Consider the following 23,686-nt stretch of genomic DNA (forward strand, 5'->3'; position numbering starts at 1 on the left):
TTGTATCTTGCTTCTGATTTTTTTCCTTAAACATCCTGACAAGGATGTGCGTCTGCTGGTTGCCTGCTGCCTGGCTGATTTATTTTTTAGTGTTGCTGAAAAAAGAGACATGTCAAAACTTTTCATCTTGCACTTATCAGGACATTCACAAGAATACCAGTATAAGGGGAAAACAACCATTTATACTGGATGTGAAGTATAAGTGGTTGTTCTCCCCTTATATTGATATTCTTGCAAGTGTCTTGATGAGTGCAGGATGAAAAGTTTTGACATGTCTCTTTTTTCAGCAACACTCAAGGTCTGCGCTGCCACATGACTTTCTTAGACACATCAATGAGAATGCTAGACGCTGATAAAGTTTACTTAAACTAACCCATAGTTTTCTCATCCTGACCAAAAAAATATTAAATGGCATTAATTTTAAAAGAGCCATAAAGACATAAGGGAAGATTTTCTGCATGTCGGGCAGGCCGGTTGGGAGCGGATTGCCGCCCGCGATCGGCTGCGAGCCACCATTTTAGTTGGGCAGGCCAATTAAGGCCCACCCAGTGTGACGCACAGCCTCAGTGCTACCTGGGGGGGGGGGGGGGGCTGGGCGGAGGAGGGAGAGTCGGGGCCTGTGCGCAAAAGAGCGCAGGAATCCCCCTGAGGCACGGAGCTGCCTCAGGGAGATTAAGTACATAATAAAAGTTTGTGAATAATAAAAGTTAAAAATTATTTAGAATTGTCCCCTCACGTGAGTGTCACATGGGCTGGGACATGTTTGTGAATTGTGCACAAATTATTTATTTATTTAATAAAACCTTCTGGAGACATCATCCCGCCCATGGATGAGGCTTCCTGAAAAAGGCGAAGGCCACTCGGGCTCTTTGCCTGCCCGCCGACCTTAAGGCTGGACAGTGGCATTGATGACTACCTTAATTGGTTTTAATAGGCTGTTGATAGTTTGGCGGGCGCGCAGCCGACTCTGGCATGTGCCCGCCGAACGTAATATCCAAATGACGCGTGCCGACTTCAGGACGCACGCCCGATGTCACCGCGCGTCATTTTTATGCTTCGGCATGCTAGGCCCACCCCCACACGCCAACATCAAAATTCTGGCCATAAGGTAGACAGCATTAAACCCTAGGTAGATGTAGGACTCATTCCCTCTAGGAATAAATTATGCGAGTAAAAAAAATTAATTGCACGCCATTCCTGTTGATTATATATAGAAAATGCTGGATATCTGTAATTGATTAGAAGGCACTGACCTAATTGAAAGGACTCAGCCAACACTGTGACGACCAGAGTGAATTGTTTCAACAACAGTCTGAACCCAGAGATTACTTGCAGCCAAAATCAATCTGAGGTATCGGTTAAATTTATGAGGTTGGCATTTTAACTTTCAGCAGAGGTTTATGCTCACATCAGCTATCAGTGCACCTAAATACCCGCTGCCAAGTGTCCTCCAACCCACCACCCACATTAGGCCACAAGCTCCCCAGGCACCTCCACCCATTCGCCCTCCATTACCAGTGCGACAGAAATAAGGGTTTAGATATTTGACCACCAATTTTCAGACACGGGGGACAGGATTTTCCCTTTTGGGTCAAGACCCTTGATCTTGGGATCCAATGCAAGTCAGGAGTGGTAACCCAACATCGAATGTTGCTGTATCGGCCAAGCTTGCCGTCCAATTAGGGACAGTGGGTGGGCTCATGAAGCTGGAGGGCCAACAGAAAATTCCAGTCAGCCTCTGACCAATGGCTATAATTGGCTTTTTCATTGAGTCAGAAAGCTTTCCACAGCTTGTGGGCAGGTAGCCCATTCCTTGTCTGATTCAGCCTCCAGGAAAACAGCCGGGGAGTCAGGATTGTGGTGGGAAACTGGCATGTGACCAGCCTCAAGTCATTCTTTGCCTGCCCAACTGCCTCCCTGACCAATTTCAGGGCCAAATCCCCACTCTAAATGTCCTCATAAGCCTCCTGTACACCGGGCGGGTAGCGTGCACTCATTAGCAGTTAGAAGTGTATTGCCTGTTATACTGATATAGCCAAAAGAAAGATGCCCAGGACCCTGCCCAAAGCAGGTGTTAAATGTTTTTCCCATGTAAATAAGGAGCCTAGCACATGTTTGAGGCCCCTGTACGAAGTTGGCTTGTCCAAGGTGGCAGTATTAGCAGCACTCAGAGGAACCAGGCCTGCCTGCAGCGTAACAAGGGAGGGGTTCTTAAAGGACCCATTGCTGGCAGTCATTGAAATGGTAAGTCTTTAAAGAAATACATGAATGTGGACCCGGGAGCTGGAAGAGGATTGCTCTTCCCAATCCTGTATTAAAAACAAGTGTTGCTGAAGACTAACCACTGCTCCCCTCCAATCCCAACCTCTGCCCTCCCTTCTGACCCAATTGCTCCCCCTTCCCCAGTCCTTTAACCCTAACCTGAGGGATGCTGCTAGCAAAACCTCCAAGACCCTCCTTAAAATCCAACTGTTTGACCAAGCATTAGCTGCCATTTCTAAAATCTAGGAATCTTCTAGCCTCGGGAGCCATTTTGCTCTGTTTACATTGCTGTTGGGAGGTTTTGTTTCTATGTGAAAGGTGTTAAGTAAAAGCAGGATGCTGTTACAGTTAAACTGACTCAGTCATTGATTCTAACGATATAGTTTCTGCAAGTTTCTGAATAGATAGTCTGAGAAATATCTTTGTCAGAAAAAAAAGTGGGTAAAATGTGTGGAGGTAGGAAGTGAAGCGGAAAGCGAGATGCAGCAAAGCATGGACAGATTAACTGGGCCATGATAGATAATGAGATTCATCGGATGGACAGCAATAGGCAGCTTGGGCAGTGGAGTGGATAATGAAATGGGTGAGTCAGACGTCAGCTCCACGTGCTGCATATTCACGACCCAGGGCTAGGAATGAGGTCGCATATTGCCAACTGGCTGACGGGGTTCCAAATTTGGATTTCCAAAGGCAGTCTGGCTGCACCACATAGCCTCTGCACAACACTGCTGTGCTCTCCTGCTGAACGCAGAGGCAGCTGGCAGAGGTAGGGTGAAGACAGCATTAAGGTGAAGGCAGCAGCCTTAAGGCATCCACTTGGCCACGTGCTACCATCATGCAGATGAGGTGGGTGCACCAAGTTTGCATGCTGCCCACCTCAATCTGAACCGAGTGCGGGCAGATCATGAATCGTGACCGCTCTATACCCAAAAAACTGCAACCAAAGTTCTAGCCCTAATTCTATAGATGCTGGCCTAGCTCTGAAATCTACCAGTTCCAAACAAATTCTTCATTCTGTACCTTTTAGATTCTTGCCTTGTTCTTCTCGGTATCTTATTTTAATGCTCTAATTAGTCAAATGTTAAATAATCATTATTTTTGCTACAGTCTAAAGGTTGGAGTTAGTGCTTCTTGTGGTCCTGTCTGTTACCTAGATGGAGATCTGGGAGCGTGAAAGCAGTGAGCCAGAGAGTACAGTCAAAAATTACAGAAGAATTTAGATTAGTTATGTAATTGTCAGACATTGTACATGTAAATTTATTATTTAGATATACTCAGGGCATCAGTTAAGAAAACTCATAGCTGGAAGAACTTCTGTGCTCAAAGAGTGAGAAATAATTGAAATAATTTACAGGGTGGACAACAGAGGCAGAAGCAATAGGGACACTCAGACAGAGAGATGAGAATAAGGAGCAATGTCAAATTGGCCAGCATTGTTTTGCTCCCTGCCCGATTTAGGTTGTCATTGGAGTTGGTGGAAACAAATCAAGAATCAGGGCTGACCAAAAACAGTAAGAGTGAAAATCCACTCCATTCTCTTCTGAATTTATGATAAGCAAATATTAATGTTATGTTAATTGTATTGTTAAGGTTAATGATAAATAGGTGGAGGCTACTAATTGATATGAAGCAGATATGATAAGGGACTGCTGGATCAAAGGGTTGGCTGGTACGTAAGAGGCAGACATACGCAATGCTGCATTCTGTAAGTAAACCAACTGTCATGAAAAGGATTTGCGTCCAATTTCATACTTCACCATTTGGCTTGGGATCTAATTATCAAGCAAGTATCATCTTTAATTTCTAACATACCTTTGAGAAAAGAAACACAGAAGAGAGCCCTGTTTCTGCAGTCATGAAAACAATGGGTGCAATTTGAACTCATTAAAAACCAACCCTCATGCACAGAGCTGAAATTGGGCCCACTGAGCCAACAATGGGTGCCAATGTAGAAATTGAGCAAGCAATTTCGCAGGAGTCCCTGGTAAATTCTGTAAACATTGAAGCAAACAGAATTTTTTTTTGTTATCAACCAGAGAGATTTCCTTCCATATAACAGGGCAGATGTCCTGTGTAAAAATTTTAAGAGAGACACTTTCCAATCACCGTGTCGCATTCATCACTTGCACAGATTAACACAGACAGTGACGGTGGGGTGTTTTATGGCGTGATGTTTCACTGTATGAAATGGTAAGGAAGCTGAAACAAGCTGAAAACTGATTCCCGACGATTCTCACTTTAGAATCAGGTGGTATCCTTGCTCCAAATCCAAAGGCCGGGAACATTTTGTCACTGAAATGACATAAAAACAATGTTAATCATTGAAATAAAAGTACAGACTCCTGGCAAGTCTTTGAAAAATGAAGTGTACACATGAAATTATTTAATTTGGGGGGAGGGAAAAGAATGGGAAGCTTAAACGGCACACGTCCTCTTATGCTTCATGTCACTAAGTTTTATTTTTAAAAGTAGCTTTAGTGTCCCAAGATACAGTGGTTTTTAAAAGCGGCGACTGCAGTTTAGTCACATGCATGACTCCACACTTCAGCATCAAACAACAAAACATGTGCCAAATCAACTTGTTCCCTTCTTCGAAAAAACAAACGTTATAGCAACAGAAAATACTTCTGGGGCTGGCATTTTTTAATACAATGATGGGCAGGATTTTGCGTTTCTGGTCAGGATCCCAACATCAGGGTCAAATAGGGGAAGGGAGCCAAGTTTCTTGTGTGTCGTTCATATCAAGAAAACTGATGGGGCTGAATTATACCCCCCCCCCCACCCCACCCCGGTCGGAGGGGTGGAGGGGGGATTGTGCAGGGGTTGGGGGGGGGGGGGGGGGTGGCGGGGGGGAGGTGAGAGCGAGGGTAAAACCGATCGGCGCCACCATTTTACGCGGGGCGGGCCAGTTAAGGCTCGCTCAGCGCGACGCTCGGCCGGAAGCACCGGGCGCTCCCTGTGCGGGCAGGGGAGGGATTCCCTGAGGCCGGGGGCCTGCGTTCTTTCGCGCTTGTGCATGAAAGAGCGCAGAAATCTAGATTAGTTTTAAGTTCTGAAAAATTTAATAAAGTGGGGGGGGGGGGGGGGGGGGGGGGATTTTAAGGACATGTCCCCCACCACCCCCCCCCCCCCCCTCCCTCGTGTGAAACTGTCACAGGAGCTGGGCCACGTCCAATCATTTTGTTCAAATTTTAAAATTCGGCCGACGGAACCCCTCATGAAACCTCCTCCCGCCCAAATGTGAATGGGCCGCCTGGGCTCTTCGCCTGCCCCGCCCACCGCCCACCGCCCACCTTAAGGTTGGACGAGCTGCATTCTTAACAGCTTTAATTACTTCGTTAACGGCCTTAACAGGCCCTCGTGACCGTCCGGCACGGATGCGGCTGCGGCTGCGGCTGCGCGCCCGCCGAACTGACAATCGAAATGACGCGCGGGTGACGCCGGGACGCGCGCGGCCGACATGACCGCGCGTCATTTTACGCGTCGGCGAGTGGGTCCCGCCCCCTCTGCACGCGCGTCGACCCGAAAATTCTGCCCCCCCCCCCCCCCCCCCCCCCCCGCCCCCACCGCGCGAACTTGCTCCACCGCCCGCCAGCAGCCATATTTGGAACCGAAAGAGACGCTATTCTCGGGGAAAGAAGTAAGAAGCGGTGTTGTTGTTTTTTTAAAAAATTATTTTAAATCGGTTTGAAGCAGTGTTGTGTTTTTTTTTTTAAAAATTATTTTAAATCGGATTTGAATCCGCACACGGTGCTTCCCTTTTTGAAGGTTGACCGTGAAGAATTTGGTAAGAAAGCAGCGAGTGCCTCAGTTGGGTGCTGGAAGGATGCTTATTTTCTATGTAGGATTTATGCTGCCGTGGTAAACTAACTCCAGCCTCTGAACAAACCGTTGTCATTTTGTTGACTGTGGACCTTGTGAAAGTGCAGCATCCTAAGGTTGGACCAAAATGCCACTCCAAGATGAAGTTTCACCCAATAGCTTCCTCACTGAAGCAGCACCACTTCAAATGAAGCAACCCCTATTTATTAATATATATATTAATATATATATATATATATATATATAAATAAAGATAGAAACAAAAAACTGTGGATGCTGGAAATCCAAAACAAAAACAGAATTACCTGGAAAAGCTCAGCAGGTCTGGCAGCATCGGCGGAGACGAGCACAGTTGACGTTTCGAGTCCTCGTGACCCTTCCAGCAACCCCTGTTTATCCCGGCAGGGATCAGGAGGTCTTAAATCCCAAGTCAGGCTCCAGCTCAGTGCCCCTCAGGCGCGGCTGGGCCGTGAATACTCTGCTGCCGCCCTCGGACACCCGCCTGTTATCGGAATGGCTGTTTCTGGCGGGTGCTGGCCAGCTGTGGTAAGGGCAGTGCGACCGCGTTGACCTTACCTGTCATAGTCTTGGCAGATCTCGCCCACAGCCACCAATGCTTTCAGGTATTCGTTCGGCTGATATGGGTGGATGTAGTGGAGGGAGCAGCTGTTTCTTGGGTCTCCATTGGAGGCTGTGAAATCTATAGCGACCTGGAGGGCAAACGCACACACACACACACACGTGGCCGTAACTAGCCTCTTAGACGCGACACTGATAAACCCGAATGGAGAATTCAGGAGAAACTTCTTTATCAAGGGTAGGGTGAGAATGAGGGACTTGCAACCACAGGGTGTAGTTGAGTGGCTATAGATACCTTGAAGGGGAAACTGGATAAGGAATGAGGGATAAAAGGATAGACTGAGATGATGTCAGGTTGGAGGAGGCTGACGTGGAGCACAAACACCAGCGTAGACCAGTTGGGTAAGTTGGCCTGTGCTGTTGTCTTGATCTAATTCCTTGCTCAGGTGAGGGACCATGCATTGCCTAGGAGGGCACCGGCATGTTTGTGCACAAGTGATGCAAATATTCCTTGAGATGCCACAACAGGGGAGACGTTGCTCCTGATGATATCATGGATCGGAAAACTGGATTACCGCCAGAAGTCGTGAGCGCTAATGAAGGGCCGGTGGCACAGTGGTAATGTTGCTAGACCTGCTCTGGAAACATGAATTCAAATCTCACAACATCAGCTGAGTGAATTTAACTAATTAATAATCCAGAATAAAATTTAAGTCTCATTATAATAATCATGCAACTACCGGACTGATGTGAAAATCCATCTGGTTCACTAATATCCTTCAGGGGAGGAAATATGCTGTCTTTACATGAGCTACATGTAACTCCAGAAATTTGGTTGGCTCTGAAATGGCCTTGCAAACCACTTTAGGGATGGACAATAACTGCTGGCCTCACCAATGATGCTCATATCCCAGGTGTAGTGTTCAATTGTTCTATGTTTGATTATGTTAGTCTGGTAACTGATCTATGCTCACTGTGCTCGATTGGTTAAGCCTGCGTGTTGACTCAGAGTTAAAATCGATTGGTTAAGCCTGCGTGTTGACTCAGAGTTAAAATAAACAGGTACACAGAAAGACCTATGGGAGAATTTTCTCCCCGTCCGGGGGTGGGGGTGTGTTGGACGGGAGTGGGCGCAGGTGGGCGGGCAGCTGATCGCCACCTGCGATTGGCTGGGCGCTGCCATTTTGTGTGGGTGGGCCAATTAAGGCCTGCTCAGCGTGACGCGCACCTGCGCGGGGGAAGTAAGCTGAGTCAGGGCCTGTGCTCTTTCGCGCACACGTGAGCTGGGACATGTCAATGAATTTTATTAAAATATTTTATTAAACTTTAAAAACCTTCATGAAACCTCATCCCGCCCGTGGATGAGGTTTCATGATAAATGCAAAGGCCCCCTGGGCTCTTCACCTGCCCCCCCGCCAACCTTAAGGTTGGACGGGCAGCTATGTTAGGTATTTTAATTGATATCTAAATGGCCTTAATAGGCCTTTGACAGTTCCAGCGGGCGCGCAGTCGCTCCAGTGTGCGCCTGCCGAGCTGAATATCTGAATGGCGTGGAGAGACGTCGGGACACACGCCCAACTTCACCATGTGTCATTTTATGGCAGTGAATCTGCAGCTCACTGACCGAGGATCCTGCCCCTAGAAACTGAGCTTTAAACATTGATGCAGGCGTTTTGTGATTGCAGAGATATTTTAAACTCCTGTAAATAAACCTTTTGCACACTTACAAACTAGTGTCATCTCTGCATAGCCCCGAGACACATAAATTATATAACTAATTGGTGAATTCATAACACAAGAAGTAGAAAAAAAAGTCCTTGGAGAGTGCATTTCAGAATAGAACCTCCACTGTCTGCCTGTGTGTAGGACCAGCAGCTTGAAATACAAGAAACACCTGCTGCAAGGGAGGGTTAAAAGTCACCAGCAAGGGTGTAGTTATCTCACATTTAGTCTGCATGAAGGCTGCACAATTCAGTGAAATATCTTTCCATTTGACTAGAGTTCACTGGTGTAAATTAAAGTCAGATTCTATGATAAAGGAATTTCGAATCAGTTAATATCCCACTCCCTTAGTCAATAATTTCCTTTTGGATTTTTTTGGTGTACAGGTAATAAATGGTTACAATGTCCTGTGTAGTGAATACTGATGGAATAGAGTGTACATGTGTGTATACGTGTACATGTGTGTATACGTATGCATGTGTACATGTTTGAATGTATATGTGTGCATATATATATATGTGTGTCTGTGTGAATATATGTGAGTATATATATATATGTTCGTGTGCACCTGAGTGCCTGTACACTTGTTTGCGTGTGTGTGCATGCGCATGTGTGTGCAGACATGTATTTATGTGTGTTTAATAACATAAAACAATATGGGTCTCATGAAGAACAAGGTTAGAATCACAGAATGGTTACAGTACAAAAGAAGGCCATTTGGTCCATCATGTTCATACCGACTCTCTGCAACAGCAACTCACCTACTCCCATTCCTCCACCTCTTCTACATGGCCCTGCAAATGTTTGCTCTTCAGATTCTCTTTTGAAAGCCACAATTGAATCTGCCTCCACCACACTCTCAGCCAGTTCATTCCACATCTTCTCCTCATGTTGCCTTTGGCCCTTTTTTCCTAATCACCTTAATCACCTTAAATCGGTGTCCTCTGTTTCTCCAACTTTCTGTCAATGGGAACAGTTTTCCCTTATCTACCCAGTCCAGATCCCTCTTGATTTTGAACACCTCGATCAAATCCCCTCTTAATCTTCTCTTCTCTAATGAGAACTGTCCCAGTTTTGTCAATCTATCCTTGTAACTGAAGTCTCTCATCCCTGAAACCATTCTTGTAAATCCTCTCTGCACCCTCTCTGATGCTTCACATCCTTCCTAAAGATTGCATCATAGGATGTCTTGTCTGAGGACTTTAAAAAAAGAAATTGACTACAAAATAATAGCTGGACCAAATTCAAAATACTTTCATTTGCTGACCTATTAGTCTCAGGCCTGTGTTTTGGATTTCCAACATATGCAGTTTTTTGCTTTAGTCTCAGGTCTGTGTCTGATTGTACATTCTATCCTCCTGCAGGCTGCTGATGCCTTACAGAACACGGAGCACTCTCAACGTTTATTTTCCTTTGGGTCCTGTCAACCTGTGAGCTGACCCCCACCGCCCCCCCTCCCCAACCCCTATCTCTCTCTCTCTCTCTCTTCCCCCCCCACCCCAGCCATCGCTATCGAGAGACTTCAGGGATTGTGAAGAACGCAGTTGAATGTTAAATTTAGTTAACAATCTCAGCATTGTCTCAATCATCAGCTCAGTGCCAAACTCTCTGTGACTGACACCTCCCTTCTCTCTCTGAACATCAGAAGCCCTCACTGTGCCTGTGCCAAAGTCAGAGGATCATGAAGAGGATATAAAAAGAGGGAATACAAGTGGGATAAGTAAGAGGAAAATTGAGACAGATGAAATTCTGAATAAAATTAGTAAAGAATCAGACTATGATTTCCCTGTGCATCTCTTTATTTATTTGTATTCCAATTCAGCAGCTCTGAAAGTTAAAAGCACATTTATTTACAAGCCTGCTCTCACATAATAATCCAGCATAAAAATCAGTGGTCAAAATCTCAATGTTTGGCTTGTGTAGAATCTCTGATCACTTCCACACTTTAATGATGAATATATTAATCTATGCAGTACGATCAAACATTAATTGTCTATCAAGTGTTTCTTCTCTCTCTCTTTATGGGGTTTCCTCAACATTTGTTATCCCCCCCGGATAACAGAGAGCCAGTGAGTGGCTTTCTAATGCCCAGTCCACTCTTGTTAGTGCTGCTTGAGACTGAGTGACAAGGGGAACAGTCTCATACTCTGCAGTGCTCATAGGAACATAAGAAATATGAGAAGGAGAAGATCTTACGGTCCATCGAGCCTACTCATGATGGCCAAATTTCAGACTCCAGCTCATCAACTCTGACCCAAATTTCCTCCAGCTGCATTCATCACCCGCCCTGCCATCTTGTGTTTTATTTACCTAATTATGTCTCAAGTTTAGAAATATCACTCAACTGTTATCTGTAGCTATATTAAAAAGTTTAACTAGTTGGGCTATAAGTTTAATGCAATACTGGTATCGCCCCAGAACCAGGTAAATACTGCTCCCATGTTGAAAAATAGGTCCTTAAAACTCATCAACCAATCACCGACTTGCTCACCTAATTACTGCCTTTGAACATTCACCAGCTATGGGAGGCTGAACAAAAATTATAAATAGCAGCACCTCCTTCCCCTCTGCACCAAATTCCCAAGATAGCACTTGTTCCTTATCGATCTCAGTCCTTGTCATCTCCACTCTTTGCCCCAACTCTGTACAGTCACAAAACCTGTTTGCTTTTATGGAGTACTGGAGACTCACATCCAAGTTGCAACTGCTAAGTTAGCTTCCTGCTATGGTATTTAATAACTATTGAGGAAACCTATTGATTGACAGATAACTGCCACCGTCACGCAGTTTCTGTTAAATTAGGCCTTTGAACTAGCTGGCAGTTTTAAAGTTCTAAGTCAGGGTCTGACTGTTATTCTCAATTATAGCTTGAGAAAAACTTATTGGAGAGATTCCCACCTGCACCAAATTCCCAAGTTTTTAGCACTCGTTCCTTGTTGCACTCAGTCCTTGTTGTCTCCACTCTGTGCTCCCACTCTCGTGCTATAGAAAGCTCTTATTGAAAGACTCGAGCATTTTATTTGACGGAAAATAATGTCAGTTGGGGGAGCGACAGCTAACAGTGGCAGGCAATGTTAACTGGATTGCCAACGTGGGGCAATAGGGAACAGTGCAATGCAGACTGGTTCCATTGCATCACAGAGATAGGTGACGGGATAGGGGGACAATGGTTTCCCCCCTCTACTCTGTCAGCAATCACTCGGCGGGAAAGCAAGGCAGGCAAGAAAGAATTCATACAATCCAAAGGAAATGATAATAACAAAGGAGCAACACACTATAAAGGTCTGAGTTGCAATGGTCACCTGCGCATTCCTGCACCCCCTCGTGCCCTTGCAGACTGTTTGAACAAACGGGTTTCTGACAGCGTGTCATGCAGCCATCTCAGGCAAACAGTTCCGATTAAAAACGTCTATCGGTGTCACACCACCTCCCCCACACTGCATTTTAACCCAAAGCATGGATGCCTGACCCGACCTTGAGCCCGCCAGTGAAATCGAGAGGGACCCGTGTCTGAGGGGCTTCTGGAGTAGAGTTACAGGATGATCCCAGCTGACATTCACCGAACAACAGGGTAGTTTGCTGTCTGGTTTGTCAGAAGACTTGCCAGCTTCCAGATCTTTAAGCCCAACTCTTTCTTGGGACGATTTACGACCTTAAAAGTGCTATATAAATGCAAGTTATTGTTGTTGTCTCTGGCCAGCCTTGGGGATGCTACTGCAGGTGCTTGGGAAGAGTAGCTACCACATTGTCCTCACCTCCTCCACTAGGACCTCCAGGGAAGACATTGGAAAGACCTGGGCAGGGGGAAGGCAACATCTCAATTCATGACTGCAGCCAACACCGTCCAGAGGTGTTGAGTGTACAACATCAACAATGTGTTTCTATAGCACCTTTAACATAATGAAATGCTCCAAGGTGCTCTCACATAAGTGTTACAAAACAAAATTTGACACTAAGTCACATAAGACAAAATTAGGGTGTGTGGCTAAAAGTTTGGTCAGAGACGTAGGCTACAAAGATCCTCTTAAAAGCAGCAAAATGGGAAAGACGGGTGGAGAAGTTTAGGGAAGGAATTCCTGAGTTCAGACTCTAGGCAGCTGAATGCATGGCCACCAATAGTGCAGCAATTAAAATCGGGGAGGCACAAGTGGCCAGAATTAGAGGAGCACAGGTAACTTGGGAGGTTCGTGGGTACGGAGGACTTGGCAGAGATCGGGAGAGGTGAGGCCATGGAGGGGTTTGAAAATGAGAATAAGAACTAAAAACCCAGTGTTGCTTGACCGGGTACCACTGTGGGCCATAGAGCACAGGGGTGATAGGGCAATGGGACTTGCTGCGAATAAGGAAACGGGCAGCAGAGTTTTGGATGAGATCAAGTTTTCGGAGGGAGCCGATGAAGAGTGCATTAGAATAGTCAAGTCTGGAGGTAACAAAGGCTGCAAGGAAGGGATGTAACCCAGCTTTAAGAATAGTGGGGAATTGTGCTGTAAATTACATGGGTCACATGGGTGGGCAGCCTAATTCTGCAGGTGAGTGGTTGGACAACCCGCCCTTTAAATTAAACACTAAAGAAGCCCTGTGATTTAAAATGGCCACCAACAATGCCTTGTGCCTGGTCTCAACCCCCCCACTCCCTCCCAGTTCAAATTAACTCTTGGGTATCTCAGTCGGATGCTGTTTGAGGCATTTTAGTGTTAACTAAAGATTGAGACAAATCCAAAGTAGAGACAGATACCTAACCTTGCCAAACACTTCCTCCTGTTAGCCATCTCACAGAGAAGCCCTGATTAGTGCAGTGGAGACACAGTTTTGGTTTTCTAGCTCTTCACGTGTTCAACTAAGACCATAAGGGCTAGGAGCAGGCATACGCCATTTGGCCCCTCCAGCTTGCTCCACCATTCAATAAGATCATGGCTGATTTTGAAGTGATCTTAACTCTACTTTCCTGCCTGCCCCTCATAATCCTTGACACCCTTATCGATCAAAAACCTGTCTGACTCAGCATTGAATGTATTTAATGACCCAGCTTCCACTGCTCTCTGAGAGAGAGAATTCCAAAGACCAATGATCCTCTCTCTAATTAAGACCAACGTGGCCCTATATTGTATTTAGTTTGATGTGAATGGGCAGAACTGATTGTTCAAGACACTCTCAACAGGTGGAACACTCAATGCCAGAGCCTGATGAAAGCCACTTGATTACATAATGCCATCTGCCCAGCCAGCCTTTTCCTCCAATGCTTCTCGCTCAACTATTCTTTCTTGTTAATATGTTTTAGCAATTACAGCAAGGCAGGCCAGAGCTGGGTTTTAATTTGGATTAAAATCTGTAATGAAGAGTCACTTACTGTAAACTGAATCTGACATCCGCCCATGATGTAATCAAGGAAGGAGTGCATCTTGTGGATCTGCAGGTTAGAAGGAACTTTGATTACATACAGCAGGAGAATCAGAGTCTTCATTCAGACAGCATTTAATGACAACCGCTGCAGGGTTAAAAGATATCAAGATGCATTTCTGTCGGCAGCAGGACCACTGTCGGGGATAGTAGCACGTGGGCAATCAGTTTATTCCTATTGTATGAATAATAATTTGCCAAACGCAAATAGTGAATAAGTCAGTAAAAGTCCAATGTACAGAATCCTCTTCATCATTTCATAGCAAATAACAAATATGCAGAGATTGTAAATGGCACCCTGATTGTGTTGGCTGTAATAGACAACAGGCAATAAGATGGGGATGATTTTGTTAAATGAAATGTCCTAATGCCACAATAAACTGCAAAAGTGAAACACAAGGAGCTTATGAACATCACAGTAGCAAAATTAAATGTCTAAGTGATGCTGTGAGACATTTGTGCTCTTTGCAATGCACTACACTGGGCTAAATTTGATTGCTTCCTGTCAGTCCTGACATCTTAAATCTGTGTTATGGTTGTGAGTGTATCTGTGGCTGTATGGATGTCAGAATAAAATAACATGAGAAACAGTAGCTAGGGTAGGCCATTCAGCCCTTCACATTTGCTCTGCCATTCAACAAGATCATGACTGATCTACCTCAACTCCACCTTCCCACAATATCCCCATTTCCCTTCATTCCTTTAGCACCCAAATATCTATCAAAACCTCTCTCTTGAATATACTGAACAGTGTTCATCCACAAACCTCTGGGGTGGAGAATTCCAAAGATTCACAACCCACTGAGTGTGAAGCAATCTCTCCCCACCTCGGTCCTAAATGACCAATCCCTTATCCTGAGACTGTGACACCATGTTCCAGGTTCCCAAGCCATTTTCTCAGCATCTACTCTGTAAAGACCCTTAAGAATTTTACAAGTTTCAATCAGATTACCCTGCATTCTACTTTGGCCCATTCTACTCAACATAAGCATTTAAGCTTTGGAATGCTAGAATGATCTATTTGATTTGATGGACTCCAGATCTTATTTTGTGGGATCAGCTGAATTTGTTACCATCATTCTGTCACCAGGCCAGAATAACACTGGCGCATTCTGTTGGAAACAGTTCCATGTGGCGTGGATCAAATTCTATTTCTGCCCCAGGATACAAGCACCTTGTTGAGTATTTTAATACCAGGAACCACTGCGCCTGTTTGGGGGCTGGGGTTTCAACCACAACCACTCAATAGCCCCTAACTCCTTCACCCTGCATACAGGGCGATACAGCCAGACTCTTAGACGCCAGGGCGATCTCAGCCTCCCAAATAATAAGCAGATTTTTAGATTTTAGACAGATTTTTTATTGACAAAGGAGTCAAGGGTTATGGGGGGGGGGGCAAGGCAGGCAGGAAAGCGGAGTCAAAGCCACAATCAGATCAGCCACGAGGGGGCAGTAAAGAGAGAGAAAATAATCTTTGAGGGTAAACGAGCAGATAATATAAAAACTACAGTAAAAGCTTCCTTAAATATATAGAAAGGAACAGGGAGGCCAAAGTGAACATAGGCCCCAGAGAGAATGAGGCTGGGGAAATAATAATGGGGAACCAGGAAGTAGCAGAGGTGTTGAATAAATTATTTGCATCAGTCTTCACAGTAGAAGACATCATTTCGTGTTTTTGGAATGCTATTAATCAAGGGGCAAAAGTGCGGGGGGTGGGGCTGGTGGGAGGAAATAAATACAAAAACTATCACTGGAGAAAAAGTACTAGGGAAACTAATGGGGCTAAAGGCTGATAAGTTCCCTGGACCTGATGCATTGCATCCTAGGACATTAAAGGAAGTAGCTACAGAGATAGTGGATGCACTGGTAGTAATCTTCCAAGAATCCTTAGATTCTAGAAAAGTCCCAGAGGATTGGAAAATTGCCAATGTAACACCCTTATTCAAAAAGGGAGACAAGAAACAGGTAACAATAGCCCAGTTAGCTTAACATTCGTCATTGGGAAAATATTCGAGTGTATTATAAAGGATGTAATATCAGAGCATCTAGAAATACATAACATAATCAAGCAGAATCAGCATGGCTTCATGAAGGGGAAATCATGCCTGACAAATCTTTTAGAATTCTTTGAGGAGGTAACAAGCAGGATATATAAAGGGGAACCAGTAGATGTAATATGTTTGGATTTCCAAAAGGCATTCAAAAAGGTCCTGCACATAAGGCTACTTAATAAGAGCCCTTGGATGTTGGGGGTAGAATATTAGCATAGATAGAGAATTGGCTAACTAATAGAAGACAGAGATAAGGGAGGTATATGGGGGGCATTTTCAGGATGGCAACCTGTGACTAGTGGAGTGCCACAGGGATCAGTGCTGGGGCCACAATTATTTACAATATATGAGGGAAGTGAATGTACTAGTGCCAAGTTTGCGGATGACACAAATAGGTGGGAAGGAAAGCGGTGAGGGTGACACAAAGAGTACACAGAGGGATATAGACAGATTGAATGGGCAAAAACTTGGTAGATGGAATATAATGTGGGAAAATGTGAGGTTATGCACTTTGGCAGGAAGAATAGAGGAGCTGAATATTATTTAAATGGAGAAAGACTGCAGAAAGCTGCAGCACAGAGGGATTTGGGGGTCCTCGTGCATGGATCACAAAAAGCTAGCATACAAGTTCAGCAGGTAATAGGTAAGGCAAATGGAATGCTGGCCTTTATTTCAAAGGGAATGGAATATAAAAATGGGGAAATATTGCTAAAACTATACAAGGCACTAGTTAGACCACACCTAGAATACTGTGAACAGTTTTGGTCCCCTTACCTAAGGGAAGATATACTGGCATTGGAGGCAGTCCAGAGAAGATTCACTAGGTTAATCCTGGACATGGAGGGATTTTCTTATGAAGAGAGGCTGAGTAGGTTCATTGGAGTTCAGAAGAATGAAAGGCGACCTTATTGAAACACACAGGCCAGGATATTGAGGTCAGCAAGCAGGGTTGGGGGTGGTGGGGGGGGGCCCTCTTGCCAACCCATAAAATGATGCAGGATGATGTCGGGTGGAACTCACGCTGTCTCCCCATGTCGTTTCCATTTTCAGGTCGGCGGAGGCGAAGCTGAATCAGCTGTGCGCCTGCTGACCTGTCAACGGCCAATTGAGGCCATTTAACAAGTAATTCAAGTAATTAATGGACCTGCCCGTCCAACCTTAAGGTTGTCTGGCAGGCCGGGAGCTCTGGTGGGCTTCTGAAAAAGCATGAAACCTCATCCACAGGCAGGACGAGGTTTCATGGGGGTTTTTAAAAATTTAATAAAAGTTTGAATAAAAGTGATGGAAATGTCCCAACTCATGTGACAGTGTCACATAAGGGGACATGTCAGGGAAATTTTATGTTTGTGCATTGACCATTTTTGAATTTGGCACCGATCTCCCTGAGGCAGCACTTAGCCTCAGGGAGATGAGTACACTCTTTTGCGCTGAGGGATTCCCTCCCCACCTGCACAGGGAGCGCATAGCGCTTCCTGGCAGATGTCACGCTGGGCGGGCCTTAATTTGCCGACCCACGTAAAATGGCAGCGCGCCCCCGATTGGGGACACCGATCAGGAACCCGCCCGCCCACGCCCGCTCCTGCACTTCCCCCCCCCAACAGGCGGAAAATTCTTCCCATTGAATGGTGGAGCAGACTTGATGGGCCGAATGGCCTACTTCTGCTCCTACATCTTATGGTCTTATGGAAGTCCCGAGGGGCTGAGTGGCCTACCCTTGGTGTTCATATGGTTTTATTATACTCTTAGCCATCACAGCTCAACCAACATCATTCACCCATTGGACACTGTTGCCCTTGCTTTGAGGGGACATCTTCAGCCAAGTTATAAAAACAAAAAACTGTGGATGCTGGAAATCCAAAACAAAAACAGAATTACCTGGAAAAACTCAGCAGGTCTGGCAGCATTGGCAGAGAAGAAAAGAGTTGACGTTTCGAGTCCTCATGACCCATTCAGGGTCATGAGGACTCGAAACGTCAACTCTTTTCTTCTCTACCGATGCTGCCTGACCTGCTGAGTTTTTCTAGGTAATTCTGTTTTTATCTTCAGCCAAGTTCTACTTTACATTAGGGGGAAGGCAATGAAATGTAAAGTTTAGTTTGTCGACAACAAATCTCTTGAAAAATGAAATGCGCAATTCCTTCAGAAAGAAGGACTGCATTCATCTAACTCCCTTCACAGCCTCAGAATGCCCCAAAGTGCGTTATAACCAATTAAGTATTTTTCAATTGTTGTAATACTTTTGAATTGTTGTCATGTAGCAGAGGCACAAAAGTGTCAATTGAAAACTCCCACAAACAGCAAAGTGATAAAGACCAAATAATATGTCATAATGATGCTGAGATTAGAGATAAATATTGGCCAAGACCCCAAGGATAATGCACCTGCTCTTCTTCAAAATAGTGCCATGTTTTATGCCCGTTTGTGGGGGGGTGCAGGCAGGGCCTCAGTTTAAGGACTCATCTGACAGACAGCAGCCCCAACAGGACAAGAAGTCTGGTCGCCAGAATTTACTTCCAATGCTCAACACTTTGGCCATTTTATTCAGTGTCTTCAAGCGCTCTTCAGTGCCCCTAACTAATTCCCAACCTCTTTTCATACATTAATGTTTGTTTTTGGAGTGAGGCCTAGCTTCACACAGGGTGGGGTGAACTCTGGGGTCGATTTCTGTTTGTGTTGCAAAAAAAAACCCACTGCATTTTTATTTATTAGAAAACCAACACAAAAAAATGTGTTTACTGAGCCACTCAGGTGTAAGTCAGGATCTTTCAAATGGTTAAAAAAAAATCAATGTTCTGATATGAGGTATACTGGTTGACACAAGTGTGCTTTGTTTTCCCTTGAGAATAGGAAAAACTGATCTTAAAATGTTGGAGGGTTTCCATAGAGTCAATGCAGAGAAACCATTTCCGCTTCTGGGCACATCAGGAACAAGGAGGCATAAATTTAAAGTTAGAGCTAAGCTATTTAGGAGGGAAATGAGGAAGAAAATTTCCTATGCACAACAGGTAGTAGAGTTCTGATGGAAGGTCATTGACCTGAAATGTTAACACTGCTTCTCTCTCCACTGATGCTGCCGGACCTGCTGAGTATTTCCAGCATCTTACGTTTTGATTAAAACAGGAATCCAGAATTCTCTTCGCCAAAGTGTAGCGGCTTGGAGCTTTCATAGGCTTGGATCGATAGAACTTTTGTTCTGCAAAGGTAACAAAGGCCATGAAGCTAAGGCAGGTAAATAGAGCGGAGGTAGAGATCAGCCATGATCTAACTGAACGGCAGAGCAAGTTGGAGGGGTGAATGGCCTCCTCCTGTTGCCGTGTCACTACATGGGAGGTCACAGTAATCATCCACTAATTCAAAAGTGACGCCAATCCACGAGCAATGCCTGAGTGCCAGCTACACAAAGAAATCGGCCTTTCATTTAATGGAATAAAAAGTTTGCACAACCCCAAAATAAGTCTCTGTAGCCCTGAGGGTTCTTGTGTTGGCGGGAGTGAGATGGGGGGTGGGGTGGGGGGGGTGGTGCCGAAGCAAACCACAAGACCCAGGCCCTGCATTGCAAATATCCCCAAGGGCAAGTATTTGTTGTGCAAAATACCAATAATAAGATCACTGAGAACCCCAGGATGTTCTTTCTTTCGTGCAGGGGGAGGGGGGAGATGATGGGTAGAAGGAGATCAGGTGGAAGCCAATATGGCTGTTTAGTGGAATCATAAGACATAGAGCAGGAGAAGGCCATTCAGCCCATCAAGCATGCTTCACCATCCAATAAGATCATGGCTGATCTTCAACTGCAGCTGCACTTACCTTATATCTCTTGCTTCCCTTAGCACCAAAAAGTCTATTGATCTGAGTGGTGAATATACTTAACAATTGAGCATCCACAGCTTTCTGGGTAGAGGATTCCAGAAATTCCCAACCCTCTGAGTGAAAAAATTTCTCCTCATCCCAGTCCTAAGTGGCCAACCCCTTTTTCTGAGACTATGACTTCTCGTTCGAGACTCTGCAGCCAGAGGAAACAACCACCCCACAAAGATGATATCTATCCTGATGCTCCCTCTTATATAATGTTGGGTTTGTAATGTTTTAGATTTTCCTAACTGCTCGTATCTACAGGCAGTCAGAGGAGAAAATGCAGAGCCTCACTTTACAGAGGTTGAGAATGACAATGCCAGAGTTCTTGTAGTTTTTCTTCTTTGCTTTGTACTTGTGGTTGATGCATTCCCACTGAACCTGCAGTGAGAGAAGTTGGACACAAGAACAACATGGGTTACATATATTTTTTTTTGCAACAGTGAAGTAATAAAACAGCAAATGAATTTGTATTAAAGATGTGCAAAAGGTTCAAATGCAAAAAGCAACTTCTCTACCTGTCGGCCATCCATTGCCCCACACATTTCTACAAAGGTCGATGTAAATTCTCCGATAAAGTCGTGCTTGCCATTGGAGTCCCAATCCCAGACTATCAACTGAAAGACAAGAAGAGGACCACACAAGTACATTCACAGACAGGCAACGCTTTAAAAAAAATGGTAGATCCACTTAGTTCAGAATCACTTAGCACATCCTTTAGTGGACGAAATTGAAAATTGGTTACACATGTATAAGATATCGAGGTGGTCATTTAAGGGTGTATAACTCAAATAAAAGAAAAAGGAGCAAGCCTAACTCTAAAGAGAATTGGACAAGCTGAATGCTAAATTCACTCAGTAATTTGTTATAAGGTTTTTTTTTCTTGAAACAGAGAGACTCACAGCCAGGAAACTCTAGTCTGAAGATATTGAAGAAAAAAATGGAATCATAGAACATTTAATTTCCCTTAACTAGATTGTTGTATGCTTTTAATTCAGAAAAAAATGATTATCAATGAGGACCAAAGCAGAAAGCTTGTCCACCTAATGATTTTAGAAAATAGCTCCCCTAGCTACCACAGTTACAATAATATTTGGAATTTAGAAGAACGAGAGATGATCTTATTGAAGGATGTAAGATCCTGAAGGTACTTGACAGGGTAGACACCAGGAGGATGATTCCTCTTGTGCGGCTGACTAGGACAGAGTTTAAGAATAAGAGATCTCCCTTTTAGGTCGAAGATGAGGAATTTTTTCTCTCAGGGGATCATTGGTCTGTGAAATTCTCTTCCCCAGAAAGCAGTGGAAGCTGGGACATTGATTTTTTTCCAGGCTGAGTTAGAAAGATTTTTGATAAACAAAGGGTTATGTGGGGCAGACGGGAAAATGGAGTTGAGGCCACAACCAGGCAGCCATGATCTTATCGAATGGCAGAGCAGGCTTGAAGGGCTAAGTGGCTTATGCCTGCTCCTAAGTCCTATGCTGCTATGATTGATAACTTGAATTGTTCAAGTAATCAAAGAAGGGGTGTCATGCTCATCCATCACTATTTATTTATTGACTAGAGTTGCCAACAGATGTTTGCTAAACATCATTTGGCACTGAAGTTGTTAACCATGGCATAGTGGGTAGCGCTCTTGCCTCTGAGTCCAAAGGTCATGGGTTTGAGTCCCACCCCAGAAAATTGAGTGCAAAATCAAGGCTGGCACTCCACTGCAGCACTGAGGAAATATTGCACCATCAAAGGTGATATTTCAGAATATAACGCGGGTCTGCCCTCCCTGGTGGCTGTTAAAGATCCCAAGACACTATATCAAAGAAGAGCGGGGGAGTTCTCATGACCACCACCAACCCTCGCCCCACTACCACCCCCTCCCACCCCCACCCCTGGCCTGTCTCTGAGCCAACAACAACTTGCATTTATGTAGCGCCATTAATATAGTAAAACATCCCAATGTGGAGCAATTTAAGGAGCAAATTCCAGAGGTTAAGGTACAGGAAGCTGGAAGCATGGCTGACAATGATGGAATAATTAAAATCAAAGATGTACAAGAGGACAGGGTTAGAGGAGTCTCAGATCTTTGGGGGGGCGGGTGTTGTAAGGCTGGAGGAGATTACAGGGATAGAGAGGAGTGATTTGTAAACGAGGATGAGATTCTTAAAATTGAAGCCGGGGGCACAGGGGTGATGGGTGAGCAGAGCTTGGTGTGATTTAGGGCATGGGCAGCTGAGTTTTGGATGAGTTCAAGTTTGTGTAAGGAGGACGGCCAGGGGAGTGGTGGAATGGGTCAAGTCAACAGGAAACAATATTTATCCATCATCCAACATCATTGAACCAGATTATCTGACCATAATCGCTTTGCTTATATGTGGGAGCTCACTGGACACCAATTGGCTGCTGCATTTCCTACACAGCAACAGTGTACACACAATTCAAAAGCATTTCATAGTCTGTAGCACACTATGGGAGTCCTGTGATCATGAAAGCCACTATATACCACATATAGCTAAGCAATGGTCCATCTCATGGAAGAGACGACTCCTGACTTTCGGTGCAAAAATCCTACATTTTTCAAATACCTTTTGCCAGTTTTGAGAGTGTGGTTGGCGGGAACAGTTCAGTGAGTCTTTTTCACAATTACTCTTTTCTCATTTATATCGTCAGAAGTCGGTAGCCTGGGAGTTCAGAACCATGGTCAGCAACCGCTGAGACAGTGTCAGTAGTTCGGCAGTTCCCAAGAACCGGCATGGATTTCAACCCCTTGAAAGTATTACTAGTGTAAAAGTCGACTCCCTACTTTTGCCAAAAAATCTGGTCTCAAAAACTTGACTTTTACACAACTATATACAGTGAATTCTAGCCTTTCTTTATAATTCAGAGTTTTGCTTACGTTATCAGCGTGCAGCAACAGGTGAAGTAGTAAATAATATTTTTTCTTATTGTCCACCAAGCGCCAATACACAGAGTTAAAAACAAAAAACTGCGGATGCTGGAAATCCAAAACAAAAACAGAATTACCTGGAAAAACTCAGCAGGTCTGGCAGCATCGGCGGGGAAGAAAAGAGTTGACGTTTCGAGTCCTCATGACCCTTCGACAGAACTAGGTGAATCCCAGGGAGGGTTGAAATATAAGCTGGTTTAAGGTGGTGGTGGTGGTGGTGGTGGTGGTGGTGTTGGGGGGGGGGGTAGAAGTGGAGGGGGGGGGGTGGTGTGGTTGTAGGCAAAAGCACTGGAGTGTCTGCAAGAATGACCCAAACCTCCCTGTTGCTTGCCATTTCAACACTCCACCCTGCTCTCTTGCCCGCATGTCTGTCCTTGGCTTGCTGTATTGTTCCAGTGAAGCCCAACGCAAACTGGAGGAACAACACCTCATCTTCCGACTAGGCACTTTACAGCCTTCTGGACTGAATATTGAATTCAACAACTTTAGGTCTTGACCTCCCTCCTCCATCCCCACCCCCCTTCTGTTTCTTCCCCCTTCTTTTTTTTTTCCAATAAATTATATAGCTTTTTCTTTTTCCCTCCTATTTCCATTATTTTTAAATCTTTTATGCTCCCCCCACCCCCACTAGAGCTATACCTTGAGTGCCCTACCATCCATTCTTAATTAGCACATTCGTTTAGATAATGTCACCAACTTCGACACCTATGTGTTCTTTTGTTCCGCCGTCTGTGACATCTTTTGATGATCTGCTTCTATCACTGCTTGTTTGTCCTACAACCACACCACCCCCCTCCACTTCTCTCCCCCCACCCAACCCTCTCCCCGCCCCCCCCACCCCCACCACCACCACCTTAAACCAGCTTATATTTCAACCCTCCCTGGGATTCACCTAGTTCTGTCGAAGGGTCATGAGGACTCGAAATGTCAACTCTTTTCTTCTCCGCCGATGCTGCCAGACCTGCTGAGTTTTTCCAGGTAATTCTGTTTTTGTTTTGAAGCCCCAATACACCCCTGGCCTATTTGCCCCCTTTTCTCCTGACTTTTTTTAGGGGTAAAGTCA

At 44.8% G+C, this 23,686-nt stretch overlaps 1 protein-coding gene and 1 long non-coding RNA gene across 2 annotated transcripts in view; one reads left to right on the forward strand and one right to left on the reverse strand.

Annotated features, from left to right (window-relative positions):
• Nucleotides 1-23,686, reverse strand: part of cpne4b (copine IVb) — a 335,964-nt gene that overhangs the window by 31,535 nt on the left and 280,743 nt on the right. The window contains exons 7-11 of the mRNA XM_041184286.1: nucleotides 20,201-20,299; nucleotides 19,977-20,063; nucleotides 13,733-13,792; nucleotides 6,661-6,794; nucleotides 4,500-4,554 (exon numbers count right to left, since the gene is read on the reverse strand). Coding sequence (XP_041040220.1) covers nucleotides 4,500-4,554; nucleotides 6,661-6,794; nucleotides 13,733-13,792; nucleotides 19,977-20,063; nucleotides 20,201-20,299 — 435 coding nt within the window. The remainder of the gene's footprint in view (nucleotides 1-4,499; nucleotides 4,555-6,660; nucleotides 6,795-13,732; nucleotides 13,793-19,976; nucleotides 20,064-20,200; nucleotides 20,300-23,686) is intronic.
• LOC121276182 lies at nucleotides 5,827-10,160 on the forward strand. The gene is made up of 2 exons (XR_005942624.1): nucleotides 5,827-5,902; nucleotides 9,750-10,160. It is a non-coding gene; the product is annotated as an uncharacterized LOC121276182 (long non-coding RNA).

This window comes from Carcharodon carcharias, chromosome 3, assembly GCF_017639515.1.
Source record: "Carcharodon carcharias isolate sCarCar2 chromosome 3, sCarCar2.pri, whole genome shotgun sequence".
NCBI classification, from domain to species: domain Eukaryota; kingdom Metazoa; phylum Chordata; class Chondrichthyes; order Lamniformes; family Lamnidae; genus Carcharodon; species Carcharodon carcharias.